Source organism: Hibiscus syriacus, unplaced genomic scaffold (genome assembly GCF_006381635.1).
Source record: "Hibiscus syriacus cultivar Baekdansim isolate YM2019G1 unplaced genomic scaffold, ASM638163v2 tig00003715_pilon, whole genome shotgun sequence".
Taxonomy (NCBI): Eukaryota; Viridiplantae; Streptophyta; class Magnoliopsida; order Malvales; family Malvaceae; genus Hibiscus; species Hibiscus syriacus.
In genome coordinates, this window is record NW_024061980.1 from 502018 (window position 1) to 520249 (window position 18232).

Sequence of the window (18232 nt, forward strand, 5' to 3'; positions counted from 1 at the left end):
TTCTCTTTTCATTTTGACAATTATTTTTTATTTTTTTCAATTATATCACCTAACTATTTAAATACATTCAATCAAGTCACTTGTTGCTAACAATTAATGGAAGTGTTGATGTGACAGTTAGTAAAATTGATATAATTACATATTTGGTCACTCTTATAAATTCTATCAATTTGGTCTTAATTTTAATAAATTAAAATAAAATTAATCTTCAAATCGGATGGTGCCATGTGTTAGTGATTCAATTTGATGATTAAATTTATTTGAATTTAATATATTTATTTTCTACTAATTAGAATGTGTTAGAAAGAAAATTAAAGCACCAAAGATTGGACCATTATACTCAAACCCATGTCACTCAAGAGAGAAGAGGGAAACTCAACCATTAGGCCAAGTTAATTGTTTGGTTTTAAGTAGACTACATGTAGTATATATCTTACATCTTAGTGAAATCTTATATTCTTAATATTATATATATCTTAACTTAAATTCACATCTTAATATTAAAAATATATTTTATTCTTATCTTAACTAAAGTAAAAAATATATATATTTTAGTCTTAAATTCATATTTTTATTTTTTAAATTCATATTTTAAATTCATAATTTTATTTTTTTAAATTCATATTTTAGATTCATATTTTTTTATTTTTTAAATCCATATCTTAAATTCATATTTTTCATATTTTTTATTTTTATGTCTTAGATTAGTATATTTAAATTAGTATATTTAAAATATATTTTTATTTTTATTTAAAATATATTTAAAATATATTTTTATTTTTTATCTTAACATTAAAAATATATTTTATTTTTATCTTAAATTAGTATATTTAAAATATATTTTTATTTTTATATATTTTTATATATTTAAATATTATATTTTAAAAAATAAAATATATTAAATTAATATATGAATTTAAAAAAAATACATTTTAAAATATAAAAATATGAATTTAAGATATGAATTTTAAAAAATAAAAATATGAATTTGAGACTAATATATATATATATATATATATATATTATTTTAGTTAAAGATATATAATATTATCATGGTCATTTGGAACATACTTGTCTTTTGAAGAAAGAAAAACGTTTTAAAATTAGGCAATTATGAGTTCCAAAAGGAACAAGGGGATTTGAAACTAACGTCCAAGGATCCAAAGCAATTTGGATACCAAAATCAAAATAAATGTCTCTTGTAGGTGTGTAGGAGCAATTGTAATAAAAGTGAAGATATTCATATGCTCTAGCCACACATGAAAAAGGAATGGGTAACCTCTTAGCTTAAAAGCTTTTGTTTTTTATTAATTGCTTGCTCATTTAAGTTTAAGCATGCATGAGTTTTGAGTTTAAATAATTATGTATTGTTTTTAATCTCATGTATGATGAAAACAATTGGTAAGATGAACATTTTAAAGTTTTAATAAGTTTTCATAATTTTTAGTTCATCATAATGTATTTTGGTCAAAATTGGTTTTAATGCAAATGATATCTCTCTAACAATTGATATCAACTTTTTAAATGTTTTGATTTTATAAATTTTAAATTTTTGACCTAAAATTAAATGTTTATGCATGTGATTTAAAATGCAAAAGATATTTCTCTAACAATTGCTATCAAAATTTTCAAATGCATAACATTTTTGGAAAAGCTTTATGCATATGCACTTAATTTCAACAATTGATATTGCATAAAGTATTTTAGACTTGGATATATTGAATTTCATGTGCTACTAACATGTTTGTTATTATTTGTTGAAATTCAATTTTGCTTAAGTGTCAAATTCTTAAAACTAAATTTTGTTTGAAATGCATTAATTGAGGGGGAGTTTTTGATTTTTCAAATAAATTTTAAATGTCAAATTTATCACTTACTCTCCAATGTTATTTTAGAACTTCAAAGATTGAATTATTTTTTATATAACAAAAAGGGGGAGAAGTATGGTTTGAAAATTTTAATTTCTTAATGAAAAGAGGGGAGCTTAACATTTTCATATATTTTCCAACAATTGGTATTTTTTTACAATTGATATCATTTTGTTAACAATTGGTATCTTTTTCATTAAACATTTTATTAAGGGGGAGTTTTGCCTAAAACGATTTTTCAAATGTTTTGTTATATGAAAAAGGGGGAAATTGTTGAAATATGTTTCGATATAACAAATTTTAAGGCAAAATGTTTTTGGACTTGAATTGAATTTATTCAAAGTTTTCAAAAGGTTTCAAAAATAATTCAAAGTCCATTAAATTCATATTTGAGCAAAAATACTAAGAGGTACTGATACCCCTATAAAAGGATATCCATACCTTGGGTACCGATACCCCCTGCCTGGGTATCCATACCCCTATGACTGCTCAAACACAAAATGCAAAAAGGGTACAGATACCCCTATGGGTATCCATACCCTGGGTACCGATACCCCTGGCTCCAACGGCTAGTATAATTTGAATTTAATGAAGGTGTACCGATACCCTATGAAGGTGTACCGATACCCTATGAAGGGGTACCAATACCCCTTGTTATGGGCAGCATTGTTTTGTAGAAAAATCATCTCCAAACGGCTCCAAAACATCCCCAACGGCTAGAAACGATTTCAAACACATTCCAAGCTATAAATACAAGCTAAGGAAACTTGAAGAAGAGAGAACAACTATCCAAGCAATCAAACACAAGAGAAGAGTTTTTCATTCTTATTTCATATTTCTCTTATAAATATTTTGTTCTAGTGAGCTCAATCTTGTAAACACCTACCTTAAAGAGGTTTTCTTGTTTACGTTTCTTATCCATTGTAAAGGGGAAAGGTTCTAGCTAAGCTCGTGTAAAAGCTAGGTGTCGTAACCGTTTTTTGGTTGGGCCCCGAATTGGGCTTCGACTTGAAATAATTGGGTTGGAAGTCACCACCGATCATTTATTTTATGAAAAATGGGTTGATCGGATACCTTATTTCTTACCTGATCTGTGTCGTACGAAAGATGTGTCGCATTCGGGAGTCGGTTACAATCAAGGAAGGGTTAACACCCTTGAATTGCCATTTCGGTACTATATAATTTTCAATTGTCTTTAATTAAGAAAATTGAAAGTTTAACTTGAAAGGTAAAATAACGATCCCAAATACTTACCGTTGATAGTTTTAAAAGTGTACCCTTTAGGAAGTTAAGAAACATGTTAGATAAAAATGTAGTAAAAATGAATAAAATAAAGAAAGTGAAATAAAAATAAATGCAATAAAGTAGAGAAAATAAAACAGATAAAGAAGATGTAAGCAAGATAAATAAAATAAAATAAAGAGGCACAAAAACAAATATAAAAAAATATATATAAATAAAATACATAAAATAAAGAAGATAATAACAATAACAATACAAAAATAAAATAAAATAGAAGATAAAAAAATAAAAGATAAAATGAAATATATAAAATAATAAATATATATAACATATAATTATAGTAATAAAAATATATATAAATAATAATGATATATGAAAAAGATTTAAAAGTATATATATATATAAATAACGATAGAATATAGAAAATAAAAAAAATAGCCAAATGAAGATAATTAATATATATGTATATATATATATATAATAAGAATAATAAAAAATATGCATGTAACAACAAAGGACTATTATAAAAGAAAAGTTAAATTTGGGGTTAAATTTGAAAGATAATTAACGTTGATATTGCGCATTAGGGGGGGACGAAATGAATGTTTTAACTTTAAGCTTTTCTTCTCTATTTTTCAAAAATCCAAATAATTTTCTAAGATCGGGCCTCGGGATTACTAGATCTACAAGATAGATCTTTAAAAAACCTTCCCGTTTATCGGCTAAAAATGATTTTATTTGGGTTTGACTCGAGCAAAAATAATGGAGAAACAAACATGTAAAGACTTAAAGCGATAAAGGTACAAGTTTTTACCTTTTCTACTTATTTTCCTCTTCGAGAATCACGTTTTTTGCTCCGATTTGCTAGTAATTTCTGCTGTTTATTTCGTATATCGTGTGTTACAAATGGGGAGGATTACATGTATTTATAGTGAAAAAAAAACTAACTAACAATAGAATCCTAATACAACTAGACTCCTTGCTATGTTGTTGCACATTTGTTGGTGTGGTTGTTGCTTTAAAAGATATGGTGGTAGAAGAGTCCTCTTAGGAGAGGAACTCTTGCTAGCTCTATCTTTTAAGAAAATTGGTGTCTACACTAGGGAAATGTTCTAGTTTAACCCGTGAAAAACTAGGGAGTTGTAAAGGTTATCTCTTTGTCCTTGAAAAAGAAAGAACAAATTAGTAATTTGTTGGAAAATCCTTGGTGAGAAGCAAAGGTAGTGGATGTAGACTTGGTTGAGAAGTCGAACCACTATAAATCGTTGTGCAATTCTTGATCTTTCAATCTCCTTACTCCTTAATCACAAAAACTGTTTCGACCCCTCTTGACCAACCATTCCGGTTGTCGATTCGAGCTTCCGCAAATCTCAACTGACTAACTATTTGATTCCTTTGAATTGGAAGTAAGTGGCAATAACTAATAATATATATATTTAAGAATTAAATTATTATATATATTATGTTTAGAAAAGTAACTTAACCTTGTGAAGCGTAACGAATGAATATATTATAATACATATATATATATAATATAAAGTTTATGGTTTGTAAATTTCCCTGTGCATGTGGATGAGGAAACTCGTAATTTCAAAGCTACTTTTTTATTATTTAAAAGTTGTATTTTTGGGTATTTGAAAGTTTTACTGACAGTACTCCATAATTGATGTATTTAGCAAACTGTGGACACCATTTTTCGTTCGGGTTAGAAAAAACTTAAAACAATTTGGAGATTTTCTTTGAAGAGTTTTGAAATATTTTAGAATCGCCATCGATAAATTTTTTAAGTTTTTCTAAATAGAGAATTTATTTATTTTAAAATATCAGAATATGACAGTTGTGTTTTTGGGTATTGAAATTTTGGCTAACAATACTCCATAATTGATGTTTTTAGCAAACAATCGGTATATATAGTAAATGAGGTATTAGATTCTTTAAATAAGGTCAGAGTTTCAATCACGATATTTGTGAATGAAATAAATTGGTATGTATAGTGAAATGAGGTATTAGATTCTTTAAATAAGCTGTTTTAAGATGTACGAAAAAATTGTTTTTTATAAGCTGTGGTTTATTGAATTTTAAAAAATAATAATAAACTGCTAGCGATTGCAAGCCAACACCTAAACACTTAACATTTATATATATACCAAAAAAAAAAACTTCTTATATAACTAATTGATCTTTCAATCTATACATAATTAACTATTAACATTATCAATTTAATTGAAAGTAATATTGTATAATACATTTCTCACATTCTTTTTTTATCAAATCAAGCAATTATTCTTCCATTTTTCTTTGAATGTCAAACCATCAATCTATATTTATATCTTATTTTAAACGTCAGACATTTCTATAAATTTTTTAAAATATAAAATTAGATTTTAAAGCACCAACAAATTTTTGTGAAAAAAACCCTTTTTTTCTTTGAAAAATACATTATAGACATTGATATTTTTTTATTTTTACAATTCAAAACGATAATTTATTTTCCTAATTTAAAGTTGCGTAGGTTTTCCCGGAAAAAGGTGAATAATCGATAATGATTTTTTAATAAGTGAAGAGATATTATATTTTTAAGATAAATATTAGAATTCAAACTCAAGGTAGGACAATATAAGTATTATTGATGATTTGGTAACCAATGGATTTCAAATTTTCAATAATTAGTAATGATTTTAAATGAAAAAGTGAAAACACTTTTAATTTTGTACTTATTTTAACATTTTCACTAAAAAGTTTAATATATTAATATAATCTTAATACATATTGATTACTTATTATTTTTTGAGTTAGTATTATTAAGCCGAATCACATCAAACTTGTTCAATAATTTTATAATATAAATATAAATAATTAAATATATTTAAAAAATTTTGCATGTTAGCACTTTTTTTCCAAAGGAAAAAAAAATCAAATAACGGGCGGCGGCCTACCATCTTCGCCGTCGCCAGCCCCTTATGATACGATCATGTGAGATTTTGTTATATAATATATGAACTATTTCCTCTACATTATAATGTATATGCCATATGGTACGACCCATTATTGAAACCTGAACAGTTCCCGTTTTAGTATATTATATTTAAATATTCAATGCAGAAAAATTTATAATATCTTCGTAAAATATTTTTATATTGCATTTATTAACTTTCTCTTCTCGTAATCTAACATTAGGGTAAGATATACTATTTAATTTATGTGTGTTTGGTCTAGTCTGTCCTTAATATAATTTAATCTTAGTCTATATTTGATGATTGTAAAATATTCAATTTGAGCATATGAAACAATGATAAATTAATAAAATAACCAAATAAATATTATATGGAGAGATGGGTTGAATCTAACATTGAGATAAGAGGGGAAAAAAAGATACTATGGGAACATAGATGAATTGATGGAGACTAACGGGTTATCCTTGTGATAATTTTAATTTTTTATATGATTTTAATTTTTTATATTTTCAATTCATTAATTATTTATGTTTTTCAAAAATTTTATAAATTCGTATTCAAAGTAAAATTATGTGTCCATTCATGTATGAGAATAGACAAAGAAAATATTATAAAAGTAAATAAAATCATTTATTATTACAAAATAAAAAAATCATAATTTAAATTATAAAGGAGATAAAGAAACAACAACAATGGATGATTAGTCTAAAATTATATTTGTCATTAATAACAAAAAAACCTAAGAAAGGATTACGTAGAGAAATAAAAGAGAAGAGAGTATGTTTTAGTATAACATTATTTTGATTGATGATATTTTTATTTCCCTTTATATAGGTGAAAAATAATATTTACGGTGTGATAGTATGGAAAGCTTGTGTGAGTAGAATAAATGGAAATACATTGACTAGTCTGCGTGGATCTTTTCCTTTTGTTGGAGTTGAAAAGGTAAGCCGCCTCTGACGTTGGCGGTGAGACCAGGGATGAACCTTGGTGTTTTATTTGGATAGAGCAGCCTGATGTTGAATCGGCTGATTATAGAGAAGCCATTTCCTTGCCTAGCCAAACCCTTTTTCCCAGCTTGGAAAACTGGGTACTTGAACAGGTTTTGAGGGACATATATGCCATTTTCCAACCATCTTTCCGGGTTGTATTTGAGACAATCGGGGCCCCAAACCCTCTCCATCCGACCCATTGCATATGGATGATAAGTCACTCTTGTCCCCTTTTTCACAAAGGTACAGTCAGGCAAAATGTCGTCTTCAAGAGCAAACTTTGAGTCGAATTGAATCGGTGGAAACAGTCTTAAACTTTCACACACTGCCGCGTGTAAATAATGCATGTCTCGCAGTTGATCGAAAGAAGGAAGTTGTTGGTGGTGGTCATCGCTCGATCCCACGACCCTTTCGAACTCTTCTCAAATGGCCGACTGAACTTCTGGATGTTGAGATAACAACCAGAAGAAGCTCGCACCCGGAACAAGTTGCAGGTTATTGTCCAGGTTTAAACTCAACTTTAGTTCACATGACAGTTACATTATATTTTTTTGAGGTAAGCATTACATAAAATTTGTATGGACATGATAAGGAAAATGCATTTCTTTACTAATATAATGAAAATAAACCACACAGAAAGTGTAAGTTCAAATCCAATCAAGCTGGTTATCATCTTAGGCCTTGCTGAACTATCCTGACCTTTCATTTCAGTAATCCCTTTCTGGATTTGTTTTCTGAACCATCGTGTCTTGAGGCCCCTCTGTCTGATCTTTGCAAGTACAAACAAAGTAATATATGTATGTATATATATATGTCTGATCTTTTGTTTATAAGCTTCATTAATGAATGAACATGCTAAAGATACCATTTAGAAACATTTCCAGGTGTGCTGATCTCCTAGATAATCATCAACTGTAAATAATGAAGCCTAATATTTTCTGTCTTTAGTTATTGTTTGTCCCCCATGTAATGACCTTAAATTGGGCGAACTAAATGTATCGATGCTTAGAAGTTTCTGTATTTATTTATTCCTTTGAATATTGATATCGTTGAATATTTAATTCTTAGAATGGTCAAGTTTCAGACTTAGTTATCCACAATGGTCAAGTTTACTCTGTTGTATTATTCATGCAGTTTCACTAAATGGGTGCCACCACCAGTAAAGATAACAAGTAGCTATGTCAGGGAGAACATTGATGTATCACGAAAGAGGATGGATGTGCCTTCATTGGATATGCTTCAGTTTCACTGGTACTAATAAGCATATGTCACACTTTCTGTCCGCTTAGAACAATTATCTATAAATTTGAGACCTCCCATTAAACTCGATGCAATGATGCAAATTTACTCTATGTACTCATATGTAGTATATATTGCATTCTAATGATGTTTGTTTAATTTATCACTTCAGTCTTCAGTTCTTAATTGTGTTAATGAAGCTTCAAGATCAATAAACCCTGTGTTGAGTCTCGAAGATTTTTTATATCCATTGGATAAGGAGACTCAACAGAATATGACTACCTTGTTAGGTTTAGGTGTATGCTAGACAAGATGGGATTTTTTGAATTTCATTAATGGATTGACTTACTTTTAATTTCATTAATTTCCTTGTTACATAGTATTTCTTTGCATCTATTTGGAACAGGTGGGATTATTCCAATCCTGGCTACCTTGATGCACTAAAACATCTCACTTACCTGAAAGATAAGGTTGGAATTCATTCTCCACTATTTTAGCTTTGGTTTTGGATAGCCTGCAATTCTCAGTTTTATGTTTAATCAAAATGCTTCTGTGATCAATGTGCAGGTAAAATTAGAACTGTTGCTTTGACAAATTTTGATACGGAAAGGCTGCAAATAATACTAGAGAATGGAATTCCTGTTGTTAGTAATCAGGTATTTATTTGTTTTCAACAAGTTATCAGGTTTTAGTTGTATCTCTTATCTTGGCTAATTTATGTTTGTGGCATTGCCAATGATGCATCATCAGGTGCAACATTCAATTGTTGACATGCGCCCTCAGCAAAAAATGGCAGAGCTTTGTCAGCTTACAGGCGTCAAACTGATAACGTCTCTCTCTCTCTCTATATATATATATATAGGGGGTGTCCACACGCTACCCCAAAAACACATCTTGTCAACTTTTAGCTCAGGCATTGTGGATAATGTTCTCAAAATAGATGATGTGTTCTCAAAAATTCCAATGAGAAGTAATGAATATGGCTTTCTTAGATGATGACCAAATATCTTGCGCAGTGTAATTTTATGTTTATTTCTCTCTATTAGATGACTAGGCAGTGCTCTGCTTAATAGCAAAATTGATGAGAATTTAAATGCAGGTATGGAACGGTAATGGGTGGTCTATTATCTGAGAAGTTCCTTGACACACACTTGTCAATTCCCTTTGCCGGCCCTCCTTTAAATACCCCCTCTCTCCAGAAGTACAAAAGGGTACAAACTTTTTTGGCATATATTTGCGTTCTATATTCTATATTGAATTTCTCAATCTGAGACTCAATGCAACTGCACCGAATTAGAAATTGTGGAATGTTGTAAACCCATTTACAAATTAGGAATCTGCCTAGAAACACCTAAAACCTAAAATTATGGAGTATAAAACGAATTCAACAAGTTGTGAAAACTTGTGAAAGAAAATCCTTAAATGGTTGAACACACATACATAAATACATACATACATACATACATATATATATATATATAATTTTACCTCTTTTTTGTGGTATTTTAATATATCAATATGAACATGGCAGATGGTTGATGCTTGGGGAGGATGGAGCTTATTCCAAACGTTACTTCAGACTCTAAAAAAAGTAGCATCTAAGCATGGAGTCTCAATCCCAACTGTTGCTGTTAAATACATACTAGATCAGGTTGTTAATTACAAGTTATTTGTTTATTTAAGGATTGTTGAGTATGATGCATTGAAACGTAATGGGGTTTCTTCTCGATTTACTTGACAGACAGCAGTAGCAGGATCAATGGTAGTTGTTAGACTTGGTTTATCAGAACATATCCAAGACACAAATGCCATATTTTCACTTGTTCTTGACGAGGAAGATGTGAGCAGCATACTAGAAGTTTCAAGAAGAGGGAAAGATCTGCTTAGAGTGATAGGGGATTGTGGAGATGAGTACAGGCGTGCATGAGATTCATTTCAATCATGTCATAGCATAGCATGCTTAAATGGTTATATCATGTTGATGATGCTATTCTTCATGTCTAAGATATAAAATTCATATGAAATGACATGTTTGTGGTATAAGAGATTTTGATGTTATACATCTCTTGTTTGTCTAAAACTATTAGGTATGATGCCAGCATCCAACTTTCTTATCCATTATTATTTGTTTAATCCATCAATTGTATTTCACACTCTATTAATTTATAGAAAGAACATTGAACTTTATGATACTTGCATGATACATTTCATTTCATATGCATATTCGATCTCCGAAGGTCTCGCCAGTCCTGCCATTGGTTATCTCCGCCGGTGGTGTTTTCGATTTCTCAAGTAACATATTACTAGTTGGTAAGTAAAAAAAAAGGGTCTATTTTTTATTATTATTTCAATAGAAGTTTTCTACCTTCAAAAGGGGGGGGGGGAATCTCAGGCAGTCAAAGCTCAAGGGAAATGGCGTTTTCCTGCGCTTTTCTTTTGTGAAACTAAAAGAACCGAATGGTCTTGATTTATGGGCTTCGACCCATTTTTCTATTTAGGGCCTTTTGTGCCTTTGACTTTGGGCATTTTCCTTGATAGAAAAAAAATTACTAATTTGAAATGAACGGTCACGATTGAAATTAGATTGACATCGACAAAAGCAAAAACCCTAGCAACATCGGCCTTTATAATATATCTTCATTTTTCTTCTTTGAAAACCCTAGCGTTCTTTCCCCACGTCTCCTTTTTCCCTAGTGGCTCTAAGGTTTTCTTGGTTGAGTAGATAATGAAGGTGATCGCAGCCTACTTGCTTGCCGTCTTGGGAGGGAACCTTTCCCCTTCTGCCGGTGATCTGAAGGATATTCTCGGATCTGGTCTTTTTCTCACTCTCTTGTTATCTCGATTTACTATATTTGTAACTCTTATCTTTGATGTAATGATAGTCACTTCGTTGATCTATGCTTAATTCATCTATGATTTGTCAGTGGTTATTCTAATGCGTTCATTGGATTTTAATTGAATTTAGTCAAATCTACATATCGAATTTTTGTTCTTCATTATATCTGGTTAATAGTAATTGCAAATGGTAAGCATTAGCATAATGCTTCTGGGGAAGTATTTAAGCTGTAATGAGATTCAAGGAACTGGAACTAACGTCTAGTAGAATTATTTTGAAACATGAATTTTGAAATTGGATTGGGATTTCATTTGCTATAAATTGTAAGAATAAATGCGTATAAATTTGGTAAGATTCAATATGCTTATATGCTTCAGAGTCATTCAGGCAGGAATGACTTACTTTTTCTTTTATTATGTATGCTGTAGTTGGAGCTGAGGCTGATGATGGTAGGGTAGAGTTGCTATTGTCCCAAGTCAAAGGCAAAGATATCACCGAGCTAATTGCATCTGGAAGGGAGAAGTTGGCTTCGGTTCCTTCAGGTGGAGGTGCTGCTGCTGTCGCTGCTCCTACATCTGGTGGTGTTGGCGGCGGTGCTGCACCGGCTGCCGAGGCCAAGAAAGAGGAGAAGGTCGAAGAGAAGGAAGAGTCCGATGATGTAATGATTGTTTTACTCACAAATCTACTTCTAGTATTTGACTTCCTTATTCTTGTGTTCTTGACTAACATAGGTTCCTTTTTGAATCTTGATACAGGATATGGGTTTCAGCCTCTTCGATTAAGCCAGTAGTGCAATTATTAAGGCTTCTCTTATGCAGTTTCTTTTATTTTAAGGGGTACATGGTTTAGTATGTTTGTTACTCTGGTTGGACATTGTTCTTTCATCTCCATTTATGTTTGAGTTTTCTTTGGAATTCGTAGTTGAAAATTAACGATTCTGTCTCAATTTTAAAATAGGTAAGAATGTAAGAGTATTTAAAGTAAAAAAAAATGATATGTCGTTACTAAATAGTGTCATCAAATATATGTTTTCCCATGAAGTTCACCTAAACTCTGGCCAGTTCCCATACATGGTTTCCCATTTTCCTTGTACAAACATTCTTTCTATCAGTTTATCCCATCAATTCACCATTAAATTTAAAAAAATTGTGTGATCAAAGCTGTAAAAATAACTTAGAAGGGTTTATCAAATAACATTTAACGTTAAGATTGTATTTCTTTTTTATAGATAATCGATTGACCTTGGTTAAACTTTTTTTTGTAAAAAAAATCAAATTATTATATTAAAAAATTTATGTAAACATTTTAATTAGGGGTGTAAAAAACTACCTCACCTGGTTGACCCGACCCGCCAATCCGGACCTAAAAAATTAGGTAATTTTCTAAAAAAAAATTCTCGACCCGACATTTCCCGGGTTGGACCTAGGTCACAAAATTGAAGTTTTTCAGGTACCGGTTACCCGAGTATCCTGTTAGTTATATATATATATATATATATAACTAAATTTCGAATGTTAGAGTATTTTGAACTTTTAAATTTTATGTTCAGATGTTAGAGTATGTAATTTGAAATTTCGAATATTTAAATTTGTGTATATATATATTTTTAAATTAATAATTTGAAGATGAAAAAAAATTGGGTAATGGATACTCGAAATACGGGTAGCTGCAAAATCCGGGTACCTACAACATCCGGGTCGGGACACGGGTCGAGAAATCACCTACCCGAATGTTGCGAGTACCTTGTAATTGAGTACCCGAAAAACCGGTTACCCGGATTTGCATACCCCTAATTTTAATAACATGAGATGTAACTTTATCTATATTACCAACGTTATATAAACCAACACTTTAGTAGGAAACAAAAATTAGAAGCTTTGATTATCCGTCGTTGAAAAGAAATGCACAGAATGGGAGTTGGATTGATTTTGCATATTTATGTGGTTCTTGTCTATTTGTGGGCAATGGTATTACATCTTCTGAATCCAAGAGCAAATGACATATATGCTCCTACATTTCGGATTCCATGCACAAATGTTCTTTTGTTTTTTGTTTTCTTCTTAGTTTGTTGTACAATGAGAATCTCAGTCACTATTTTCCATTTTCACCATAATTGTTCATTATTTTTGTTTTGTAAGAGGAAAATATGGGGTTAAATAATGGGATATTGTATCGAAAAATAGAATTAAAAAACTATGAATCATGAAAAAATATTTTGTAAATTAAAGTGTTATTTTATTTTATTTATCACAACACATTTAATTTTCATAGTTTGGTTTCTTCACCGGCCCTCGAACCATGTCGGATCTTTTAGGCGCAAGCACCACGGACCAGCAAGGTCCTAAAGAGACCAGTAACACATTTAATTTTCATCCATTACAGAGTTCACAAAAAAAAGTAGTGAGTGAACAAGGTGAAACTTCTCGTGAGTTGCATTTCTTACCTTTGCATTCCTTTTTCCCCTTTTCTGTTACTTCATTCGTTCAATTAACAATTTTCTTTTCCTCTCTCTTTTTCCCTCCTTTTGTCCCAAACCTAATTAGTCTCTTTCCCTTTCTCTAGTTGCCCAAATTTTCGGCCTTTCATTCTTTTCTTGTCCGGCATCTTCAAAGGCAACCCTTCTCCGGGTTACACGTATTTCTCAGTTTCATAGGTACCCCTTTGATAATTTTCTTTTTCTTTTTATCTATTTTGGGTTTTTCGAGTTTTAACTCTTGCCAAGTTTTACTTTTTTTTTGGTTCAAATTTTTCTTCCATGAAAAATGTATATGTACTTGCGAGAGTGTTATATCCTTTTTCTTACTGCTCCCTCCAGTTTTTGATAGGTAAAGTTATTTGATTCTTTAATGCTATGTTTTTTGGATTTGAAAGCTTAACCTTTTATGCTCCTTTTAGGTGTGAAAATTTGTTGTTCGCACATGGTGGTTGGTTGTTTTCTTTAATCCAAAAGCCCTGATATGGGTTTGGGATTTCGAAGCTTGTAATAAATAGGCCTTTAGTCTTCAAGTCGGTTGTTGTATAGCTGATAGGCTGATAGCTTTATCGTGTCTTAGGATTTCGGCAGCCTTAAGCTTCCTTAATTTCGAAAATGAAGGTTGGGAAAAGGAATCCTGTAGTATTATGGCAATTTATTTGATAAACTTGTAGTTGCTTTCTGATTAATTACTCACGCCCTTTCATGGAATTTTGCAGGATCGTTATACTAAAATGATCGGTTATTTTATTTTATCTATGTCTTCTATTTCTCTCAAGCTTTGTGATACATTCTGGAATTTGAATACCATGTTTTGTAATTAAAAAGTGGGGTTTCGATTGGCTATATAAACCCGAGAACCATTATGATCCAGTGTTCTCTTCAGGGATAAGTGAGGTTGTTTTATTGCTCAGTTCTACTCATCCTTTGAGATACCGATACTTCTTCAGAAATAGGTTAGTTTAAGTTTGCAGATTATATAGTTCCCCTGATTTCTTGTTGTATAGTCTTTGAGTTGAATTTTAGAAAAAATGAATGTAGGGCCTAGTACTTCTGAAATTGTTGAATCAACTGATGAAATAGATGCTGAATTGAAAACGGGAGAACCTGGTAAGAGCTACTATATGCGAAAATCAGGAAATAAGTATTCAATTGAGGATGACATTAACCGTCTGTTTGAAGCAGTCAACATTAGGACATCATCTAGGGTTTCAGGTTTCTCAAGGGAAATTGGTAGAGATGCTTTATGGAAGCGTGCAATGAAAAGACCAGTTAGAGTTGGTCCTTCTCATGCTTCAGGAATTGGAATTTCTGAATCTGTGAGTTTGAAGCAGGCACTTAGAGGATTGTCTATCTCTCAGGCATCAGAGATGGCTGCCATGAAGAAGTGGTTATCAAAACCAGTAGGTTCATCAGGGGTCTCGGAAGCAGGAACTATAAGAAGGTTGTACAGGGCTGTTGTAGTTGAAGAAAATGGATCTGGAGTTCCCCTTAATGAAGGTAAAGGGAATTTAGTGGAAATCTCACTTGTTCCTGAAAAGATCACATCCTGTTCTTTGGAACAGATTCCTGAATCTTTGCAAGTGTCAAACAAGGAGGTTTTAAACCAAGATTCAAGCCCTTCAGATAATGCAACAACAGAAAAAGCAACCACTAGATTTCCGGCTGCAGATCGGATTGCTCATTTGGTCATGGAGTCTAAAAATGAAGTTTCAGAAGCAGAACTTAAAAGGCTCAATTCTATTGGTTCTTCCACTGTTAATCATGCTGATGAGGAAGCCATGGAAATTGGTTTTTCCTCTATCCCAATTTGTGTTCGAACTCCTTTGCCAGATAAGGAGCCAAAGGTAAAGCTGCTTGCTGAATCTTCTTCTCCTTCTGTTTCTAGTGCTTCTGGTAAGGTGAAGTCTGTTTCTGAAAAACCGCGACTAATCAAGCCAGTCTTGAGGAACAAAAGCTTTTTGAGGAAGAAAGCAAAAGAGGAGTCAACTACCACTAGCAGCAGTTCGAATTCCTGTAATGTTTGTTTCAGCAATGATCTCAGTCCTAGTACTAGTTATTCAGATGGCCAAATAGAAAAGCCTTCAGGCTATGGAAGAAAGGAAAATATGAAAGTTTCTCAAGTTTCCAGCAGTACAAGTTGCAGTATTGAAGTTAGCTCAAGCATGGTGAGTACAAGTTTCAAATTGATTTCGAGTTCAAACTGTAGCAACAAATCCAGACCATCGTTGATCGAAGCTGATGACAGATCAAGATCAAGGGAAAAGGGAGAATTTTCCCAAAGCTCGAAAAGTAGCATTGGGGAGTGTAGTAGTAGCACAATCACTAGTGAAGAAAGCAATATCAATGATTCTAGTCAGATTGGTAGCAGACCTCACATGTCAAAAAGTTTGAGGTGGGAAGCTATTTGCTCCGTCCGGAAGCAGCATGGAAGCTTGAGTTTGAATCACTTCAAGCTTCTCAAGAAGCTGGGGTGCGGGGACATTGGGACTATTTATCTTGCTGAGCTAACTGATACAAACTGCTTATTTGCTTTGAAAGTGATGAACAATGAATTTTTGTTGAGCCACAAGAAGATTCCTAGGGCACAAACAGAAAAGGAGATTATGCAAATGCTGGATCATCCTTTTCTCCCCACACTATATGCCTACTTTGCAACAGAACAACTTTCTTGCTTGGTTATGGAGTATTGTCCAGGTGGTGATTTGCACGTGTTACGACAGAAGCAACCTGGCAGGAGTTTCTATGAACAATCAGTAAGGTAACATGTATCTCTTCAATGATGTTGGAATATGCTTCTAGTTTGTGCTGACAGGAATCTTTAGTGTTCAATTCATTGTACATTGTTCTTAATTTTATCTGTTTCTGATTATGCACAACCAGTAGGGCATAAAAGAAAATAGGGAAGAGAAAATGCTGTCCCGCTTTTGTGTGTGAAAGATCCAAGCATTTTGTTTCTCATTTTTTTGTATCACTTAGTTGTTGGTAATATTAACTCAGAACAGGATTGAAAATTTCCACAGATTTTAATTTGAAAATTACAGGGAGCAAATCTGATTTTGAATTCTTAAATAAAGAATCCTTTATATTGTTTGCGTTCATGTGGATGCCGTGCATTTGGTTTTGGTAATCCTCACAAGAGCATACAAGTGATGGAGCTTAAAGTCAAATTCATAACACCAGATATACGAGGTTTTATAATAATTAAGATTGTTATAATTAGATTTGAATTAACATTATTATGGACCTGGTTCATCCACTGTTTCTTGTTGCCCTGGTTTTCTGATGTTCTTTTTGCTACATTTTCTTTTCATTTATGCAGGTTTTATGGTGCCGAAGTCCTCCTTGCATTGGAGTACCTACACATGTTTGGTGTTGTATATCGAGATCTAAAACCAGAAAATATCTTGGTTAGAGAAGACGGTCACATTATGCTCACGGATTTTGACTTGTCACTCAGATGTGATGCTAGTCCAGTGGTTCTTAAATCCACTTCCTCCGTTGCTGGGCCTGCAGAGAAGACGTCAAGTCCATGCTCTGAGTCAAGCTGTATTGAGCCTTTCTGCATCAATCCATCCTTTCAAGTACCATGTTTCACTCCTAGGCTTCTATCTCTTTCTTCCAAATCAAGGAGGATAAAATCTGATCTAGCTACTCAGATTAACCCCATGCCACAGCTTGTAGTGGAGCCAACCAGTGCCCGGTCAAACTCATTTGTTGGAACACTTGAATACCTTGCTCCAGAAATCATCAAAGGTGAAGGTCATGGAAATGCTGTTGATTGGTGGACATTCGGAATCTTCTTGTTTGAGCTTTTGTACGGAAAAACGCCCTTCAAGGGTTCGGGAAACGATGAAACACTATCCAATGTGGTGTCTCGTAGCCTTAGGTTTCCAAGCAGCCCTATAGTTAGTTTTCATGCAAGAGATCTGATACGAGGGCTTTTAGTTAAGGAGCCTGAGAACCGGTTAGGATCAGTGAAAGGAGCTGCAGAGATCAAACAACACCCTTTCTTTGAAGGCATAAATTGGGCTCTGATACGTTGCGCAATACCACCTGAGATGCCAAGGGTCTGTGAAACTGGCATCTGTGTGCCAGCCCCAGCTTTGCAGAAAAAAGATAGCTCCAAAGGTGATGAATTGCAGGGCACCGAAGACCGTATAGAGTTTGATATGTTTTAGATAGGGCTTATCTGATGTGAGAAAAGGAAGCTCTTATCTGGCTTCTCTTTTTAACAGTGAGTTTTCTTATTCCGGTGTATCTTAATATACATATATATACACTCTCACACTGTAAATCGAATTCAGAAAAATGGTGACAAGTTATTACTATGATACACACACACCAACACTAGAGCTAGTTGTCTTAAAAAAGTACAGTAATCATCCAAGTTCGCAATTTATTAGCATGGTAGCCTCTTTCAATTATTAGGTTCTGTAGTTTTATTATAGCATGTCGTTGATTTTGTTCTATGCTTCTGTAATTTTAATATTCGATTCTCTTACAGAAACCAAAATGCTTCATCGTCAACCACGTTAGACAGTGCTCTAAACTCTAAAGCAAATATTTTTCCTTTATTTGACCAAGGTGATCCAGACTTGTGGTGCATCTGAAAGATGAAATCTAAT

General features: G+C 32.3%; 3 protein-coding genes across 4 annotated transcripts; all 3 read left to right on the forward strand.

Moving 5' to 3' along the window:
• The first annotated feature begins 7261 nt into the window (after positions 1-7261).
• LOC120180973 (flagellar radial spoke protein 5-like) lies at positions 7262-10232 on the forward strand. The gene is made up of 6 exons (XM_039186239.1): positions 7262-7550; positions 8863-8951; positions 9046-9125; positions 9395-9506; positions 9827-9946; positions 10037-10232. Exons 1-6 carry the CDS (start codon positions 7262-7264, stop codon positions 10220-10222), a joined length of 876 nt encoding a protein of 291 aa, XP_039042170.1. The 3' UTR covers positions 10223-10232.
• A 725-nt stretch (positions 10233-10957) lies between these two features.
• Positions 10958-12057, forward strand: LOC120179537 (60S acidic ribosomal protein P2-1-like). The gene is made up of 3 exons (XM_039185114.1): positions 10958-11108; positions 11560-11789; positions 11887-12057. The coding sequence occupies exons 1-3, from the start codon at positions 11021-11023 to the stop codon at positions 11911-11913; spliced, it is 345 nt and encodes a 114-aa protein (XP_039041045.1). The 5' UTR covers positions 10958-11020; the 3' UTR covers positions 11914-12057.
• Positions 12058-13614: 1557 nt separating this feature from the next.
• LOC120180014 (serine/threonine-protein kinase D6PKL1-like) lies at positions 13615-17938 on the forward strand. 2 transcript variants are annotated; one of them, XM_039185461.1, is made up of 3 exons: positions 13615-13784; positions 14324-16365; positions 16927-17938. In XM_039185461.1, exons 2-3 carry the CDS (start codon positions 14636-14638, stop codon positions 17783-17785), a joined length of 2589 nt encoding a protein of 862 aa, XP_039041392.1. In that variant the 5' UTR covers positions 13615-13784; positions 14324-14635; the 3' UTR covers positions 17786-17938. The 2 variants fall into 2 exon arrangements, with proteins under 2 accessions (XP_039041392.1, XP_039041384.1); XM_039185453.1 differs by lacking the exon at positions 13615-13784 and having other exon boundaries at positions 14130-16365.
• The last annotated feature ends 294 nt before the right edge of the window (positions 17939-18232 follow it).